Source organism: Schistocerca americana, chromosome 7 (assembly GCF_021461395.2).
Source record: "Schistocerca americana isolate TAMUIC-IGC-003095 chromosome 7, iqSchAmer2.1, whole genome shotgun sequence".
Taxonomy (NCBI): Eukaryota; Metazoa; Arthropoda; class Insecta; order Orthoptera; family Acrididae; genus Schistocerca; species Schistocerca americana.
In genome coordinates, this window is record NC_060125.1 from 617,370,377 (window position 1) to 617,390,073 (window position 19,697).

At 42.3% G+C, this 19,697-nt stretch overlaps 1 protein-coding gene across 1 annotated transcript in view; it reads right to left on the reverse strand.

Annotated features, from left to right (window-relative positions):
- Positions 1–19,697, reverse strand: part of LOC124623148 (probable cytochrome P450 6a13) — a 69,683-nt gene that overhangs the window by 15,943 nt on the left and 34,043 nt on the right. The window contains exon 4 of the mRNA XM_047148939.1: positions 17,118–17,339. Within this exon, the coding sequence (XP_047004895.1) occupies positions 17,118–17,339 (222 nt within the window). The remainder of the gene's footprint in view (positions 1–17,117; positions 17,340–19,697) is intronic.

A 19,697-nucleotide genomic window follows, 5' to 3' on the forward strand; every position in this document is an offset into this window, starting at 1 on the left:
GTGCCGAATCAATGAAGGGTGTTAAAGTCATTTTAAGAAGAGGATTGAAAGTATTAAGGGGGTAAATAATAGCAGCGAGGTTTACAGAGGAAATTGCACCTCTGTAGGTTGTAAAGAAGACTCAGAAGTCCTGTTGAATGGAATGGGCAGCTTACTTAACATAGAATATTTACGAATAATTAACGAAACGAAGAATGTGATGAAGAATAGTAGTGGAAAGCACGTTACAGACATGCTTAACACTGCATACTTTGGAACGTCACAATACTGTAAAAGGTGGTGCAATAGACGTATTGTACATTCGCAATCCTCGGCATACGGTATGGGCGCCCTAGGAGCAGAACACCTGCAGTTCGCTGACCCATCCTTACCCCACAGCATCGCCGCCGCCTGCCGGTCAACACACTGACCGCTTACCGCAACCAGGACCACTTCCGCACGCGCAGTACGTGACTTCAGCACCAGACGCACCACCGCAGTGTGGAAAGTGAGACGAGCATCATTGAGAATCTGGGAAAGAAGAAGCTGGAAGCAAGTGAAATAAGGTGCTTCGAAAGAGCGTTAAAAAACGTAATGTACAGACAAAATAGAAAAATAAACGAGGGAAACTGTAATATCTCTTTATATTCTACTAATTATCCCTTCGCAATTCTATGAGTGAATTACGTTTCCTACTTGACCATCTATAAAGTGGCAGAATCCATGCGCAAAATAGTACAGTACTATTACTATTCCATGAGCGCATAATTACTCTTTGTAATATTCTCTCTGGTGTGTTGAGAGGACTTGTAATTTTGCTATCGATGTTACTGGAAGAAAGAGATTGAAAATATATTATATGCTACTCAAGAAAATATATACTGAGCATTTACATCAAAGGTGTGTAAGGAATTTCATTATGTATGTATTCTCTAATTGGAAATTTTGACGGAGGTGTCGTTTCGTTGGTAATCAGATGGGAACTTCCGATGAATTGGAAACGAACTTGCAATTATTAGATCCAAGAGCTCCATTATTTCATCGGATAGTTAAACTCTATTAGAGCAAACTTTCCGCTTGATCTGAGGTTTCCCGACTGACTACGCAACGCAAGAAAACCAAGACATTTTATTTACACAGGGTTGCAAAATGGTTGAAATGGCTCTGAGCACTATGGGACACAACGGCTGTGGTCATAAGTCCCCTATAACTTAGAACTACTTAAACGTAACTAACCTAAGGTCATCACACGCATCCATGCCCGAGGCAGGATTCGAACCTGCGACCGTAGCGGTCGTGCGGTTCCAGACTGTAGCGCCTTTAACCGCCCGGCCACTCCGGCCGGCACAGGGTTGCAGATCGCTAAGAATCATCGAGACTGTGGACAAGGAGAGTCATCGTCCGATTCTGATGAAACAAGTAAAGCTTAATCATGAATTTCTTGAGCGACTGTGATGACTGTGATAAGGCTGCTTATGAATGAGATCATTAATAAAATACTAATAACTAACTTTCCTCCTCACCAGCAACCAGTATAAACACAATATTAATTAAAATTATAGAAACAGAACAGATGATGACAGAAGTCTATGGAAGACACTTAAGATGGGACAGGTTACTGTGACTTCTATCCTAGCACCCAGGAAAAATTGTGATGATAGTGGAAGGACTGGCGTATTCGAGTACATAACAGCTTATAGAGAATGTTACCTCTAGTAGTTAGACTGAGATAGTGAAGTCATCAGATTATCAAAAGAAATTACAAAATGATTCAGACAGTAGATCTGTATGAAAAGTGTGGTTCATCCTCATCCGTAGTACAAGGACTTATTTAGATTTCGGTAACACAATAAATACGATATTGCAGTGACGGTATTGTTTAAGAGGTACCATGCAACGATGGTTCGGACATACGTGTATGCTTGTCCGAAGGAACATTGCGCCGTACTTCTCAACAACGCAGTCCCTGCAATATCGTATTTATCCGCCAATACCAGGTAGCGACCTTCAATTAAAATATCTTCGCACTGTGTGGCAATTACATAATGTGTGTACGAGTGCAGATGGTGACCCAAGAGCGACGACATATGGAAGTTTTGCTCTGGCCATGAGACGCGCACCGATAGCGAAAGCGGTTAAAGCGGCCTCTTGCGTAAAGCAGGAAATCTGGGTTCGAGTCCCGAATTTTCACTGTGATCATTTCATTATACAGCTGATGGTGGTCGGTATTCACAACAGCGAATACGTTTCGTGTATAACACGATAAATCACACAAGTCTAATGATTATCCATGCAACTATATCTACATCTACATCTAAATCCATACTCCGCAGTCCACCATACAGTGCGTGGCGGAGTGTACCTCGTACCACAACTAGCATCTTCTCTCCCTGTTCCACACCCATACAGAGCGAGGGAAAAATGACTGCCTATATGTCTCTGTACGAGCCCTAATCTCTCTTATCTTATCTTTGTGGTCTTTCCACAAAATGTAAGTTGGTGGCAGTAAAATTGTACTGCAGTCAGCCTCAAATGCTGGTTCTCTAAATTTCCTCAGTAGCGATTCACGAAAAGAACGCCTCCTTTCCTCTAGAGACTCCCACCAGAGTTCCTGAAGCATTTCCGTAACACTCGCGTGATGATCAAACCTACTAGTAACAAATCTAGCAGCCCGCCTCTGAATTCCTTCTATGTCCTCCCTCAATCCGACCTAATAGGGATCCCAAACGCTCGAGCAGTACTCAAGAATAGGTCGTATTAGTGTTTTATAAGCGGTCTCCTTTGCAGATGAAGCACATCTTCCCAAAATTCTACCAATGAACCGAAGACGACTATCCGCCTTCCCCACAACTCCCATTACATGTTTGTCCCACTTCTTATCGCTCTGCAATGTTACGCCTAAATATTTAATCGTCGTGACTCTGTCAAGTGCTACACTACTAATGGAGTATTCAAACATTACGGGATTCTTTTTCCTATTCATCTGCATTAATTTACATTTATCTATATTTAGAGTTAGCTACCATTCTTTACACCAATCACAAATCGTGTCCAAGTCATCTTGTATCCTCCTACAGTCACTCAACGACGACACCTTCCCGTACACCACAGCATCATCAGCAAACAGCCGCACATTGCTATCCACTCTATCTATCCACCCTATCCAAAAGATCATTTATCTAGTTAGAAAACAACAGCGGACCTACCACACTTCCCTGGGGCACTCCAGACGATACCCTCACCTCCGATGAACACTCACCATCGAGGAAAACATACTGGGTTCTGTTACTTAAGAAGTCTTCGAGCAACTCACATACTTGGGAACCAATCCCATACGCTCGTTCCTTACTTAGGAGTCTGCAGTGGGGCACCGAGTCAAACGCTTTCCCTAAGTCAAGGAATGTGGCATCCGTCTGATACCCTTCACCCATGGATTTGCAAGATATCCTGTGAACCAAGAGCTAACAATTACAAACTACTTAAATTGGAACGACCACATAAATAATATTGTAGTGACAGAGGACCAAAGACTGCGTGCTATTGGCACAACACTTAAAAAATGCAACAGGTCTACTAAAGAGACTGCCTACACTTCCCTTGTCCGACTTCTGTAGTACTGCTGCGCGGTACGGGTATCCCTATCAGATAGTGTTGACGGAAGACATCGAAAAATTTCAAGCAAGGCTCGTTTTTTGCTATCGCGAAATAGGAGGCACACTGTAAAGGATATCATACAGAGTCGGGGTGACAACTATTATAACAAAGGGGTTTTTCGTTGTAGCAAGATCTCTTCACGACATTTCAGCCTCCTACCTTTCTAAAGCGAGTGCAAAAATATTTGTTTGGCGCTAATTTCAATACAGAGGAATGATCATCGTTATAAAAGAAGAGGAATTACAACTGACGCGGAATTGTTTAGCTGGTAGTTTTCTCCCCGAGCTGTTAGACCTTGAAACTATCGAGAAATAGTGAGAAAGTGGTTCAACGAAGTTTCTGCCAGCCATTTAAGTCGGAGTTACGGAGAAACATACAAATGTAAATGGAGAACAGCATCAAACTTGTGAAAGGACTAATTTAAAAGAAAGTGATCTCCTAGCCGTCCACAGCATGTTCTTTTCAACCGTTTCCTCAACCGTCGAGCAACCGCGCCGTTCATTTTTTTGGTAGCCCTGCGCCTGCTATACGGACGCCTGAGTCACAGCTCTCGTACAAGATAAGTCATTTAAGCAGTAATAAACTGTTTTTAACACCTTAAACTAATTCATTACGTTAATTGTAGTGCTCTTCAAGTGTACCATTAAAGGTTTTTGTCTTGCAAGGGGAGGCCGCCAATTGTGAAATTCAGATTCGATTCATACTGCGCATAATAAAAGCTCATGGCCAGAGGTGCAATGTGGCAAAGCACCAAGATGCACTTCTCAGCCGTTGTCGAGAAAATCGACAGTTAAAAGAAACCGTTCGGTGAAATACTCTCCACGATTAACGATTTTCTACAGCGTCGTGGCGCAGAGGTAAGCGCTCGGGTTCGTAATCCGAAGGTCGCCGATTCGAATCTCGCGCCATGCAACATTTTTTTATTATATATATATATATATATATATATATATATATATATATATATATATCCGACTTCTGTAGTACTGCTGCGCGGTACGGGTGTCCCTACCAGATAGTGTTGACGGCAGACATCGAAAAATTTCAAAATTTCAAACTATATATATTCAACATCTGTCCTTCAAGTGTAACGAACGAGTAACGGAGTTTATATTTCATACCTGCCACAGCACATTTGTGTTCGTGGGGTTTCTATTCCAAAATATATATATATATATATATATATATATATATATATATATATATACTATTAATGAATTGCTTATGCATGTTGGTGAAGGCGGATCGCTCTCCAATTGTACCTCCATTTTTCCGTTTGTTTAACTGGGTGTACCAAAGCTCTCACGTCCGCACTGATTTTCGACGATGTTATAACTTGCGCTAGGGACCGCATCTACCTTCTTTCGAAGTTAGCAGGCAACTACGCTGTTATGCGGCGGCTCGTTTCGGCCCATTCAGCATCTGTCCTTCAACTGTAACGAGCGACTAACGGAGTTTATATTTCATACCTGCCACAGCACATTTGTGTTCGTGGGGTTTCTATTCTAATTCGAACGTTTGACTAACGCTATACGTATTCGGAATATCGTTTCTCCGTCTTCCGTTAACTATACGTGGTTAACATTATGAAGACAATTAATAACATTTGTGAAATACAACTTTGTTTGCGGAAAACATAATGATGTTCCAAGTTGCCAGTTTTTCCACGACAAACGACTCTCAACAACTTATTATATGCATAATTGTTGCTTCTGATTGCCGGGAATTATATATATATATATATATATATATATATATATATATATATATATATATATATGTGTGTGTGTGTGTGTGTGTGTGTGTGAATATACACACATTTGAATTACAAAAAACAAATACAAAAAAAAAGTAGCATGGCGCGAGATTCAATCCGGTGACCTTCGGATTTCGAACCGGAGAGCTTACCGCTGCGCCACGACGCTGTAGAAAAATATTAATCGTAGAGAGTATTTCTCCGCAACGGTTTCTTTTAACTGTCGATTTTCTCGGCAACGGCTGAGAAGTGCATCTTGGTGCTTTGCCACATTACACCTCTGGCCATGAGCTTCTATTATGCGCAGTATGAATCGAATCTGAATTTCACAATTGGCGGCCTCCCCTTGTTAGTCACTATTTTCACAGTAATCACGTAAAGTTCGTTTTGTTTACATATCGCGGCCAGGCCTAACTTTTGAGCTTTCAGATTAAACTTCATACCGCAATTTTAAGTGCATTTACTGATAGTTTAGTGTGCTAAATACGTTTGCTGCCCCTTTATATCTGTAGAGTATCGTCATCTCTTAAGTAATTTACAGTAGAAAACATCTGAACAACTGTTTACATAGTCGCGAGTAGGCCTAATTTTTCGTACACGTATTTTCATTGTTTTCCGGTAACTTAATTGTCTTTCTGTCACTAAAATCGATTTGTACCATGAGTGTAAAGTGCCTGACGTGCCGTAGAATCGTTAGCTCCGGGGTCTTGTGTGATGGAAGTAGTAACTTTTTCCATTGGGGCGATTGTAGTGGCGTTGGAATTGGGAAAATGAGCGAGACTCATCAGTGGTTCTGTAGACTATGCAGTAGAGATAGAAAGATTGTGGAACAGGAGGGGAAAATTGCTGCCCTTCAGGCTGAGTTAGATGAGGCTAGGCGAGAACTGGGCAGGTTAAGGGGGCAGAAGGGTAAACGGTTCTAGGCGCTCAGTCAGGAACTGCGCGACTGCTACGGTCGCAGGTTCGAATCCTGCCTCGGGCATGGATGTGTGTGATGTCCTTAGGTTAGTTAGGTTTAAGTAGTTCTAAGTTCTAGGGGACTTACGACCACAGGTGTTGAGTCCCATAGTGCTCATAGACCTCATTTGAGCTCTTCTGTCAGGAGAGTTAATTTGGAATTGGAACGGCTACTTGGATCTGGTGCAGGGTCACACATTGGTGTGGTTCCTGTTGATTCACTCTGTAGGTGGGACTATACTAGACATGGCCTACACCTCAACAAGAAAGAGAAGGCTAAACTGGCTGGACTGATAGCAGGAAATTTAAGGGGGGAGGAACTACATCTCATGGTGGAAACTCTTTTGTAGTGTAAGATCAGTGTCCAGTGGGAAACTCAGCCAGCCAAGTACTAAAGATGTTTAAAAAAGTTCAAGATACTCACAAAAGTAAAGTGAAAAATAATGTTAGTTGTTGTTGTGGTCTTCAGTCCTGAGACTGGTTTGATGCAGCTCTCCATGCTACTCTATCTTGTGCAAGCTTCTTCATCTCCCAGTACCTACTGCAACCTACATCCTTCTCAATCTGCTTAGCGTATTGATCTCTTGCTCTCCCTCTACGATTTTTACATTCCACGCTGCCCTCCAATGCTAAATTTGTGATCCCTTGTTGCCTAAAACACGTCCTACCAACCGATCCCTTATTCTAGTCAAGTTGTGCCACAAACTTCTCTTCTCCCCAATCCTATTCAATACCTCCTCATTAGTTACGTGATCTACCCACCTTATCTTCAGCATTCTTCTGTAGCACCACATTTCGAAAGCTTCTATTCTCTTCTTGTCCAAACTGGTTATCGTCCATGCTTCACTTCCATACATGGCTACGCTCCATACAAATACTTTCAGAAACGACTTCCTGACACTTAAATCTATACTCGATGTTAACAAATTTCTCTTCTTCAGAAACGATTTCCTTGCCATTGCCAGTCTACATTTTATATCCTCTCTACTTCGACCATCATCAGTTATTTTACTCCCTAAATAGCAAAACTCCTTTACTACTTTAAGTGTCTCATTTCCTAATCTAACTCCCTCAGCATCACCCGATTTAATTTGACTACATTCCATTATCCTCGTTTTGCTTTTGTTGATGTTCATCTTATATCCTCCTTTCAAGACACTGTCCATTCCGTTCAACTGTTCTTCCAAGTCCTTTGCTGTCTCTGACAGAATTACAATGTCATCGGCAAACCTCAAAGTTTTTATTTCTTCTCCATGGATTTTAATACCTACTCCGAATTTTTTTTTTTGTTTCCTTTACTGCTTGCTCAATATACAGATTGAATAACATCGGGGAGAGGCTACAACCCTGTCTCACTCCTTTCCCAACCACTGCTTCCCTTTCATGCCCCTCGACTCTTATAACTGCCATCTGGTTTCTGTACAAATTGTAAATAGCCTTTCGCTCCCTGTATTTTACCCCTGCCACCTTCAGAATTTGAAAGAGAATATTCCAGTTAACATTGTCAAAAGCTTTCTCTAAGTCTACAAATGCTAGAAACGTAGGTTTGCCTTTTCTTAATCTTTCTTCTAAGATAAGTCGTAAGGTCAGTATTGCCTCACGTGTTCCAACATTTCTACGGAATCCCAACTGATCTTCCCTGAGGTCCGCTTCTACCAGTTTTTCCATTCGTCTGTAAAGAATTCGCGTTAGTATTTTGCAGCTGTGACTTATTAAACTGATAGTTCGGTAATTTTTCACATCTGTCAACACCTGCTTTCTTTGGGATTGGAATTATTATATTCTTCTTGAAGTCTGTGGGTATTTCGCCTGTCTCATACATCTTGCTCACCAGATGGTAGAGTTTTGTCATGACTGGCTCTCCCAAGGCCATCAGTAGTTCTAATGGAATGTTGTCTACTCCCGGGGCCTTGTTTCGACTCAGGTCTTTCAGTGCTCTGTGAAACTCTTCACGCAGTATCATGTCTCCCATTTCATCGTCATCTACATCCTCTTCCATTTCCATAATATTGTCCTCAAGTACATCGCCCTTGTATAAACCCTCTATATACTCCTTCCACCTTTTTGCCTTCCCTTCTTTGCTTAGAACTGGGTTGCCATCTGAGCTCTTGATATTCATACAAGTGGCTCTCTTCTCTCCAAAGGTCTCTTTAATTTTCCTGTAGGCAGTATCTATCTTACCCCTAGTGAGACAAGCCTCTACATCCTTACATTTGTCCTCTAGCCATCCCTGCTTAGCTATTTTGCACTTCCTGTCGATCTCATTTTTGAGACGTTTGTATTCCTTTTTGCCTGCTTCATTTCATCAAAATATTGGTGGATTGAAGAATAAAATTGATGAGCTTCTGCTTAGTTTAAAAGATATAGAAACTGAGAATGTAATAAATGTACTATGCCTGTCTGAGCATCACATTGTCGCTGATATGCAGAAGGTTGGCATCAATGGGTACAAATTAGCTGCACATGTAAGTAGAGATAATATGATGAGAGGAGGAGTTGCCATATATGTCAAAGGCTTCCACAGTGTACGAAATTTAGAAACTAAAAATTTTGTGTAGAGAAACATATGGAAGCATGTACCACTGAACTTAAACTAAATGATGGCACTTTCATAATTGTAACAGTGTATAGGTCCCCCTCAGGGAATTTCCAGCTATTTCTAGAAAACTTGGATGCTTTGTTGTGCTATCTGTCAGACAGGGGGAAGCAAATTATCATTTCTGGGGATTTCAATGTTGATTCCCTGAAAGAGTGTAATAGGAAGAACGACCTTGTGTTATTACTCAGTTCTTTCAATTTCAGCTCCGTCATTGATTTTCCTACTCGGATAACAAAGAACAGCAGTACATTGATAGATAACTTTTTTATAGACCATGATAAGCTTAAGGACATAAATGCTTACCCTGTTGAAATGGTCTTTCAGATCATGATGCACACCTAGTTACAGTACATGACATAGCTCCATGCAGTATATAAAATCATACTTTCAGAGCAGTGTATTCAATTAACAATATAAATATTGCAGACTTTAGGGAAAGTCCACAGCAGCTAGACTGGGATGAAGTGTATAAGGAACCCGATGCAAACTTGAAATATAACTTATTTCACGATACATTTTTGAGGGTATTTGAAAATTGTTTTCCCAACATATAAAAAACCTTGGCTAACTAAAGGAATAAGAATATCTTGCAACCGTAAAAAGTCCAGAAGCATGTGTATCATGTCTGAGATCAGTAACTCTAATAATAAAATTAAAGCAATTTGGAATATTATTGAAAGGGAAACAGGGCAACCAAGAGCACACGAAGACTTTAGTGCCATAAAAATGAATGACAAGTGTACTAACAAACAACCAGAAATTGAAAATATTTTCAATAATCATTTTTTAAATGTTGTGGAGAAAATAGGATCTAGATCTTCACAAGAAGAGGCAAGGCTACTAATAGAAGAGGCCATACCTGTGCAATTTGTAACAACTGTAATTCCACCAACCTCTCCCTCTGAAATCAGTAAAATAATAAACTCACTGAAAAGTAAAATCTCTTACGGAAGTGAAGGCATTTCCAGCAAGGTACTTAAAGTTTGTTCCCCACAGATGAGTAGGATACTCAGCCACGTATGTAATAGCTCTTTGGAGCAGGGTGTTTTCCCCGATAGACTGAAATATTCCATTGTAAAACCATTGCATAAAAAGGGGGATACATTTTTGAGAAAGTAATGTATTCAAGAGTAGCATCCCATATATCTAAAAATAAAGTACTAACAAAATGTCAGTTTGGTTTTCAGAAAGGCTTTACAACAGAAAATGCTATATACACTTTCACTTACCAAATATTAAATGCTCTGAATAACCGGACATCACCCATTGGTATTTTTTGTGATCTCTCAAAGGCCTTTGATTGTGTAAATCACGGAATTCTTTTGGATAATCTGCATCATTAAGGTTTGAGGGGGGCAGTGCACAAATAGTTTAATTCATACTTAACTGGAAGAAAGCAGAAAGTTGAAATAAGTGGTTCATGTAATGTTAAAACAACAGCTGATTCCTCAAACTGGGGGGGGGGGGGGGGGGGGGGCTATCAAGTACGGGGTCTCACAGTGTTCAGTCTTAGGTCCTTTACTGTTCTTGATATACATTAATGACTTACCATTCCTCATTGATAAAGATGCAAAGTTAGTTCTTTTTGCTGATGATACAAGAATAGTAATAACATCCAAAAACCAAGAACTAAGTGATGTACTTGTAAATGTTGTTTTTCACAAAATTATTAAGTGGTTCTCAGCAAACGGACTCTCTTTAAATTTTGATAAAACACAGTATATACAGTTCTGTACAGTATATGGCACAACTACAGTAATAAATATAGACTTTGAACAGAAGTCTGTAGCTAAGTTAGAATTTTCAAAATGTTTAGGTGTGTTCATTGATGAGAGGTTAAACTGGAAGCAACACATTGATGGTCTGCTGAAACGTCTGAGTTCAGCTACGTATGCTATTAGGGTTATTGCAAATTTTGGTGATAAGAATCCCAGTAAATTAGCTTACTATGCCTACTTTCATTGACTGCTTTCGTATGGCATCATATTCTGGGGTAGTTCATTGTTGAGTAGAAAAGTATTCATTGCTCAAAAACGTGTAATCAGAATAATTGCTGGAGCCCACCCACATTCATCCGGCAGACATCTGTTTAAGGATCTAGGGATCCTCACAGTAACCTCACAGTATATATATACACTTATGAAATTTGTTGTTAATAATCCAACCCAGTTCAAAAGTAATAGCAGTGTGCACCAGGAGAAAGGATGATCTTCACTATGCAGGGTTAAATCTTACTTTGGCACAGAAAGGGGTAAGTTATGCTGCCACAAAAGTCTTTGGTCACTTACCAAACAGCATCAAATGCCAGACAGATATCCAACTAACATTTAAAAATAAATGAAAAGAATTTCTATATGACAACTCCTTCTACTCATTGGCTGAATTTTTAGATATAAATTAAGGGAAAAAAACCAACTTAAACATTAGTGTCATGCAATATTTTGTGTAATGTAATATCTTGTACAGACATCTTTTATTAACCTGAAACGTTCCACATCATTACGAAGTGTCGTATTCATGATCTATGGAACAAGTATTAATCTAATCTAATCTAACGAGTGGACGCGCGACGTAGTTTGTACACGTGTACAGAATTGCTGTTTTCATATTACCAAGATAAACATGTTTGAACTAAATCACAGTTTACTTTTAGTTTAATCAATCAACGATAAAATAAACTAGCTTTGTATGAGATAAATCACTGTTTAACACTCGAGCGTGTGCGACTACGTATAAAGTGCGCCAATCACCTGGACCGATCCAGTGCTGTTTTACAATTGCGAGCGCGTACCCATTCATTCAGTATTGATTCCACTGACACAATGATAAGATGTGTTTTCATACGGCCAAGTGCGCTGCAGTGAGCCATACAAATTATAAATACGAATGTACGTACGTACCCTGTGTGTATGTATGTATGTATGTATGTATGTATGTCTGTATGTATGTATGTTCCACATTTCATTCTAAACCACTGAAACGATTTCACGCAAACTTTGGACACATATCAGTTCAAGGCTGGAAGAAATCAATGCGAGGGTTAAGAGCCACCCAACTATCAAAGGAATGAAGGTGAAAAAGCAATGTAGCCCACGAAGCGAAAATACCTATAACTTAGGCATCTACTATTTGAGAATGGGTGCAAAAAAATGTTCAAATGTGTGAAATCCTATGGGAATTAACTGCTAAAGTCATCAGTCCCTAAGCTTACACACTACTTAATCTAAATTATCCTAAGGACAAACACACAGACCCATGCCCGAGGGAGGACTCGAACTTCCGCCGTGACCAGCGGCACAGTCCATGACTGCAGCGCCTTAAACCGCTCGGCTAATCCCGCGTGGCAGGATGGATGCACTTAGAGATTTACATCCAACTAAATTTAAACTTAATTTCAAAATTTGCGAAACATTTTCTTGCTGATGACTCGCACAAAATTATGAAAGGAGGACAGTTCATCGGTTTCTACATTTTAACTGTTCATGCAGTGAAACTTTCTCATGAAGTATTACTTTTTATTTATTACTTCTTTACGATTAACTGTATTCGCGACACATTTTGCAGGCAGTATTCACATATACCACTGAATCTATCAGAAAAATTATATCGTTGTACGACACTTGTTTCGGGAGATACGACTTTATAAACGCTTAATGCGTGAAAGACTACCGCATTAGGCAAGACGTTTAAATTTATTACCTCGCTGCTACTAACACTATTGTCAACACTTTTTGCCGACAGTGTCCACACTACTTGCTAATGTACCTACAAAAACATATCACTGTGCGACTCACATTCCAGGAGATATGACATCAAATCGTGAGATGCGAGAGAAAACTGCCACCTTGTGCATGACGTTTTAATTTATTACTTCTTTGCTGCTAAATCTATTCGCGAGACATTTCGCAGACAGCAGGCACGTATACCATTGGATGCGCCTGGAAAATTATACCTCTTTACAGCACATAGTTCGGGAGATACGATGTCAAGAACATTGAACAGCGTGAAAATCAAACTGCAGGTCGAAATTCGCTAGGCATACGAGTGAAATATGTGCAGAAATATGCGTGTAATATGTTGAATATGTGTGAAATATAGTTGACACGTGCGTGTGCGAGCAAAGCAATAGGTAAGAAGCTCATCCTAAGCCCTTGCAACGATTTAAATCAAATATGTTTCACATATTCGTTACGACCTGGAAGGAAATACTGCCGCAGTAAGAATCACCAGACTACTGTTGGGGTGAGTGTGATAACGTGCAGAGAGATGGGAGATCAAGGATGTGGACAGACAGCAAGGCTGAAGGAGATGACAAGCACAGATAGGAGAAGGAGGAGGAGGAGGAGGAGGAAGAGACGGGCGGAGATAGGGCAAGGAGAAATGTACAGAGAGAGGAGTGAGGTTGACATGGACAGAGAAAGGAAAGGGTTGGAGATGAACAGGGACAGTTGGAGGAGGAGATAGAGAGAGAGCGAAGGAGTAGATGGACTGACAACGTCGGCACTCTCAACTAGTATAAAATAAGGAGATAGCGTGCAACCATCGTATACAATGTACGCCAAGCACCCTGTCGTATTCCTTCACTTTTATTTCGTTACTTTTTAAGAGCAGCTAAATATAACACGTAACGAGCGGGTTCTTGTCACTGTGTGCAGGACGAGATGAAAACTGACCGGTAACGAGGGCGTACATGTCCGAAAGAACAGACACTATTGATGACCTGCAGCCGTCTCGAACGAAATTAGAATTACATATTAATACCTTCAGCTGCTGACGGGTGTTGATATATATCAACGAGTGCAGGTGAAAAAGTGTGCCCCGACCGGGACTCGAACCCGGGATCTCCTGCTTACATGGCAGACACTCTATCCACTTTTTTTCAGTTTGTTCGGTATTGTTCGTTGCGTTTGGTCTGCGCGGACGTCACAAGACAGCCATTCGCATTGATCGTTGATTCCTTTACTCAGATTTTTATTACAGAGGGCGAGCAGCCGTCTGAACGAACACACTGAGCTACCGTGCCGGCAGGGACGGAGATGAACAGTGGATAGTGTCACTGCTGGGATTATCTCCCGCATGCCTCCCGCGAGACACACATTCTCACCATTTATGTCCACACACTAAATTCGTAGCGCCCCTACCCAACGCACGCATTACTCGTGCAAGACATTTTTACCAAATCCCGTAAGAGTTCGCGTAATATGTGTGCAACCGCACAGAAGAGAATGTCTTCCACGAGTAATGAGTGCGTTGGGTAGTGACACTATGAATGTAGTGAGAATGTGGGTCTCGCGGGAGGCATGCTCGAGACAGTCCCTGGAGTGGCAATATCCTCTGTGCCCTCGGTGGCTCCGACTGACAGAGCGTCTGTCATGTAAGCAGGAGATCCCGGGTTCGAGTCCCGGTCGGGGCACACATTTTCACTTGTCCCGTTGATATACATCAACGCCCGTCAGCAGCTGAAGGTGTTAATATATAATTATAATTTCGTTCTAGATGGCTGCAGTTCATCAATAGTCCAAAAGAACAGACACCATATCCATATAGGTAACGAGTTTCTTTGGGTATTAAACGAGTATCCAGGGTGTAACGCGATACGAGACATCGAAAATGATGACGATTCTGTGGAAGAATTGGAACTTATCAAACTGACCGCGTTTCAGTTCCTGAACAAGAATACGATTGAGATGATGGCTGTGAACAGTCATTCTGTATTGTCTGACGAGCAAGCCTGCCGGAGTGGCCGTGCGGTTCTAGGCGCTGCAGTCTGGAGCCGAGCGACCGCTACGGTCGCAGGTTCGAATCCTGCCTCGGGCATGGATGTGTGTGATGTCCTTAGGTTAGTTAGATTTAATTAGTTCTAAGTTCTAGGCGACTTCTGACCTCAGAAGTTAAGTCGCATAGTGCTCAGAGCCATTTGAACCATTGTTTGTGATGAGCAGCAGAAGATTTCTGTTCCTTTTACGTTGTATTCGTTTTTACTGCAAGAACAGAGGACAATAAATAATAGCAAGTGATAATTTCGCTGCATTAAAGCAGAACTAGATGAAATTATGGTGAACTGTAACGACAGTTACCGTGTATGCAAATTTGTAATAGTAGAAGAACGGTGGTACGCTCTCCGGGGTAGCTGCTTTTTTGCTTAGTATATCCCGAACAAACTGGCGAATAATGGCTTAAAGAGTTTGGATTTAGTTGCGGCTAAAACATTCTTCACAAGTAACATTCAAGTGTATTGCGGGAATTGTGGGAAACAACCTACAGGACCATACGATGCTTCTAGTTCTCATTTTGATGTTGTAGGAAGGTTTTGCTACTGACATAGAGTGGTCTGGGAGAAACGTATCCACAGATAACTGGTACACCAGCAATTCCTTAGTTACCTTCTAGTTTAAAAAAAAGGAAAAGAAAACTACTAGCATGCTTCGGTACAGCGAGAGAAAACAAACGCGAGGTTCCACAAGAAGTTTTGCCGGAGAGAGTGGGACTGTCCATTCTTTCGTTTGTACAGAAAAAAGGCAGTTTTACTACTTTCAACTATGCACGGCTTAGAAACCGTTGACGAAGCTACGATTCAACCAGAGATAGTTTTGTGTTGGAAGGTAACAAAAGAAAGAGTCGACGCAGTCGATCAGCTGGGAACTGCATGTTCCGTTAAAAAAATGGTTCAAATGGTTCTGAGCACTATGGGACTTAACATCTCAGGTCATCAGTCCCCTAGAACTTAGAACTACTTAAACCTAACTAACCTAAGGACATCACACACATCCACGCCCGAGGCAGGATTCGAACCTGCGACCGTAGCGGTCACGCGGTTCCAGACTGAAGCGCCTGGAACCGCACGGCCACACCGGCCGGCCGCGTATTCCGTCACGCGGGTGACAAGAAGATGGTCATTGGTCATATTCTGTGTTCTACTGGATATAGCAAGAATCAGTACCCAAACCATTTTTCATGCAAATGGGGTCAAACAAATTAAGAGTCGAAGGATTTTCTTCAAAGACTTGGTGTTTTCCCTTCTGAAGCCTCAGCTAGTGGAAAGACATAAGGTTCCTTCATCTCCTGCCGACGCAGCACCTTTCTTCAAGAAATACAAAGAAAGGTGACTTGAAAGAACTGAGGGGCTCGTTACCAAGGAAAGAGGACAGCTTGCGACATGTTAATGAACAAAAAACACCTCTAATACCATTAGGTGTAGCTCATCTCATAGTTTCTTTTGAAAGGACATGTGAAAACAATGCATATTTCTCAGAAGTGTCAAGCAGTCCTCGAAAATGCGTAAAACAATTAACTGAACAGCTCCTAAGACATTTGTGGTAACTGATACTGCGTATGACCACCTGATAACTGGAACTGTCTTTGTTTCTTTCTTTCTTTCACTGGTGTCATGTCCCGCACTGACACACGGTCGGCATTGTTAGCAACGGATTTTGCAAGAGTTAGTATGAAGGGGTGGCCGGAAGCCCTTCCTGCCGCCACCCCGTACCCCTGGGATGGAACTTGTGCACCCCAACTGTCTGCGTCTAGTGTAATTCATGGAATAGTGCGAACGTGTTCAGATGTCGGCGAGTCGTGTAACTGAGGCGGAACGTGGGGACCAGCCCGGTATTCACCTAGCGGGACGTGGAAAACCGTCTAAAAACCATATCCAGGCTGGTCCGCGCACCATCCCTCGTCGTTAATCCGCTGGGCAGATTCGATCCGGGGCCGGCCCGCCTACCCGAGTCCAGGAAGCAGCGCGTTATAACTGGAACTGTCTATGTCATTTTATATTGTGATGAAACCGTGTTGAGTAGTAAGTACTTAAGAAAAGTGTTGGGTTGGACTAATATAAGTCAGCCGCGGCAACAAACTGACATAAAGGGAGCTAATTCTGTTACTGTTTAACTGAACCCCTTCATTCCCGCTGAAAATTTTGTGTTCACGTGTGTGAATGTGAACCTCTCGGGTCCTCAGCAGCCTACTGGTGCTGAGATAACCCGCTGCTTCGACGAGTGTCATACCCATCATCTTCTGACAAATCCCAGCGTCTCAACTCCGCCGACCGGATGGAAAATCGAGAACTTTTCATCGAGGTGTCCATACGCCTCGCGTTCAGAGGCGTAAATTTTCATTTTCCACGGGTGCCGGTGGTTCAAGTATTCGTTGTGAGACGAGGAGGAGCAACCTCACCTGCGACCACCATGTCCAGATAGGTCATCTCCTGTACGGCGTCGTACGTCACCTCCCCGCCGTGTCTACAGAGCACACTGTCGACTTCAGACCTGAGGCGGTCCTGCACGTCGGGGTTGACCGCCAACTCGTGGATGCAGAAGCTCATTGTCGTCGAAGACGTCTCGAAACCGGCCACGAAGAAGACGAAACACTGTGCAGCGAACAGGTCATCTGTGAAGGCTGCAACAACGTAGACCAACGTGTCTGGTAGAGCTCTACACTGCGCTCAGTCACTTGCTCTCAGAAAAGAAACTGAAGCAGTGGGAACCATAAGGGCCCAAACCACAGCAACAAAGTTTTGATAAAAATAAATGTTTGTGAAAAAGAAATTTACGGACAAACGGTCAATCTCTCAGGTCTGAATTATCTTTTAATAAAGTCTCAACATTCTATACTTCCTGTGAAAAAATAATTTACCCGTTTTATGTTCAGATATATTAATTACACTACAGGCAATTAAAATTGCTACACCACAAAGATGATGTGCTACAGACGCGAAATTTAACCAATAGGAAGAAGATGCTGTGATATGCAAATGATTAGCTTTTCAGAGCATTCACACAAGGTTGGCGCCGGTGTCGACACCTACAACTTGCTGACATGATAAAAGTTTCCAACGGCTTTCTCATACACAATCAGTAGTTGACTGGCGTTGCCTGCTGAAACGTTGTTGTGATGCCTCGTGTAAGGAGGAGAAATGCGTACCATCACGTTTCCGACGTTGATAAAGGTCGGATTGTAGCCTATCGCGATTGCGGTTTATCGTATCGCGACATTGCTGCTCACGTTGGTTGAGATCCAATGACTGTTAGCAGAATATGGAATCGGTGAGTTCAGGAGGGTAATACGGAACGCCGTGCTGGATCCCAACGGCCTCGTATCACTAGCAGTCGAGATGACAGGCATCTTATCCGCATGGCTGTAACGCATCGTGCAGCCACGTCTCGATCCCTGAGTCAACAGATGGGGACGTTTGCAACACAACAACCATCTACAGGAACAGTTCTACGACGTTTGCAGCAGCATGGACTATCAGCTCGGAGACCGTGCCTGTGGTTACCGTTGACGCTGCATCACAGACAGGAGCGCCTGCGATGGTGTACTCAACGACGAACCTAGGTGCACGAATGGCAAAACGTCATTTTTCGGATGAATCCAGGTAGCGTTTACAGCATGATGATGGTCGCATCCGTGTTTGGCGACATCGAGGTGAACGAGCATTGGAAGCGTGTATTCGTCATCGCCATACTGGCGTATCACCCTGGGTGATGGTATGGGGTGCCATCGGTTGCACGTCTCTGACGCCTCTTGTTTGCATTAACGGCACTTTGATCAGTGGACGTTGCATTTCAGATGTGTTACGACCCGTGGCTCTAACCTTCATTCGATCCCTGCGAAACCCTACACTTCAGGAGAATAATGTACGACCGCATGTTGCAGTTTCTGTACGGACCTTTCTGGATCCAGAAAATGTTCGACTGCTGCCCTGGCCAGCACATTCTCCAGATTTCTCACCAACTGAAAACGTCTGGTCAATGGTCGCCGAGCAACTGGCTCGTCACAATACGCCAGTCAGTATTCTTGATGAACTGTGGTATCATGTTGAAGCTACATGGGCAGCTGTACCTGTACACGTCAACCAAGCTCAGTTTGACTCAATTCCCAGGCGTATAAAGGCCGTTATTACTGCCATAGGCTGTTGTTCTGGGTTCTGATTTCTCAGGATCTATGCACCCAAATTGCGTGAAAATGTAATCGCATGTCAGTTGTAGTATAATATATTTTTCCAATGAATACCCGTTTATCATTTGCATTTCTTATTGGTGTAGCAATTTTAATGGCCGGTAGTGTAGTATTCAATATAATATTTATATTTAATGTTAATTCACAATATTTCCCTATAATGACTACTGGCAATAGTGCTGTTGATAGTTGTTAAGTTCGCAGTTAGTATGAAACTAAAATCAGAACGTAAGGGACGGATAATAATTGCAGCACACAAACACTCACACACAGTTATGACGTATTACGGTTCCATGTCTAAGACATGTCTGGAAGCGCCCCAGATACCACTGGGAGACCGTACGGCTGGGGAGAAGTGGTCTGGAGTACCATTTCTTCTGTCATCAGGACCCCTTTGGTTGTCATCCGCCTCACCCTTCCAGTACAGCTGTACGTCTACGATATTCTGCGTCCCGTTCTGTCGCCCTTCGTGGTAAACTATCCTGGGTTTACATTTCAGCAAGATAATGCCCGCCCGTACACGGCGATAATTTCTACCTCTAGTCTTCGTGCTTGCAGGCCCTACGTTGGCCAGCAAGGTCACCGGATCTCTCATCAGCTCGCAGAGTTTGGAGTATTATGCACAGAACCCTTCAACCAGGTCTGGATTCTGACGATCTAACGCGCCAATTGGACAGAAATTAACTCGGTGTCCCTCAGGGCATCCGACAACTCTGCCAGTCAATGCTAAGTCAAATATTTGCTTCCAATAGGGGCAAATGTAGACCAACGCTTTGAAGCTCTTTCTCTTGCGTA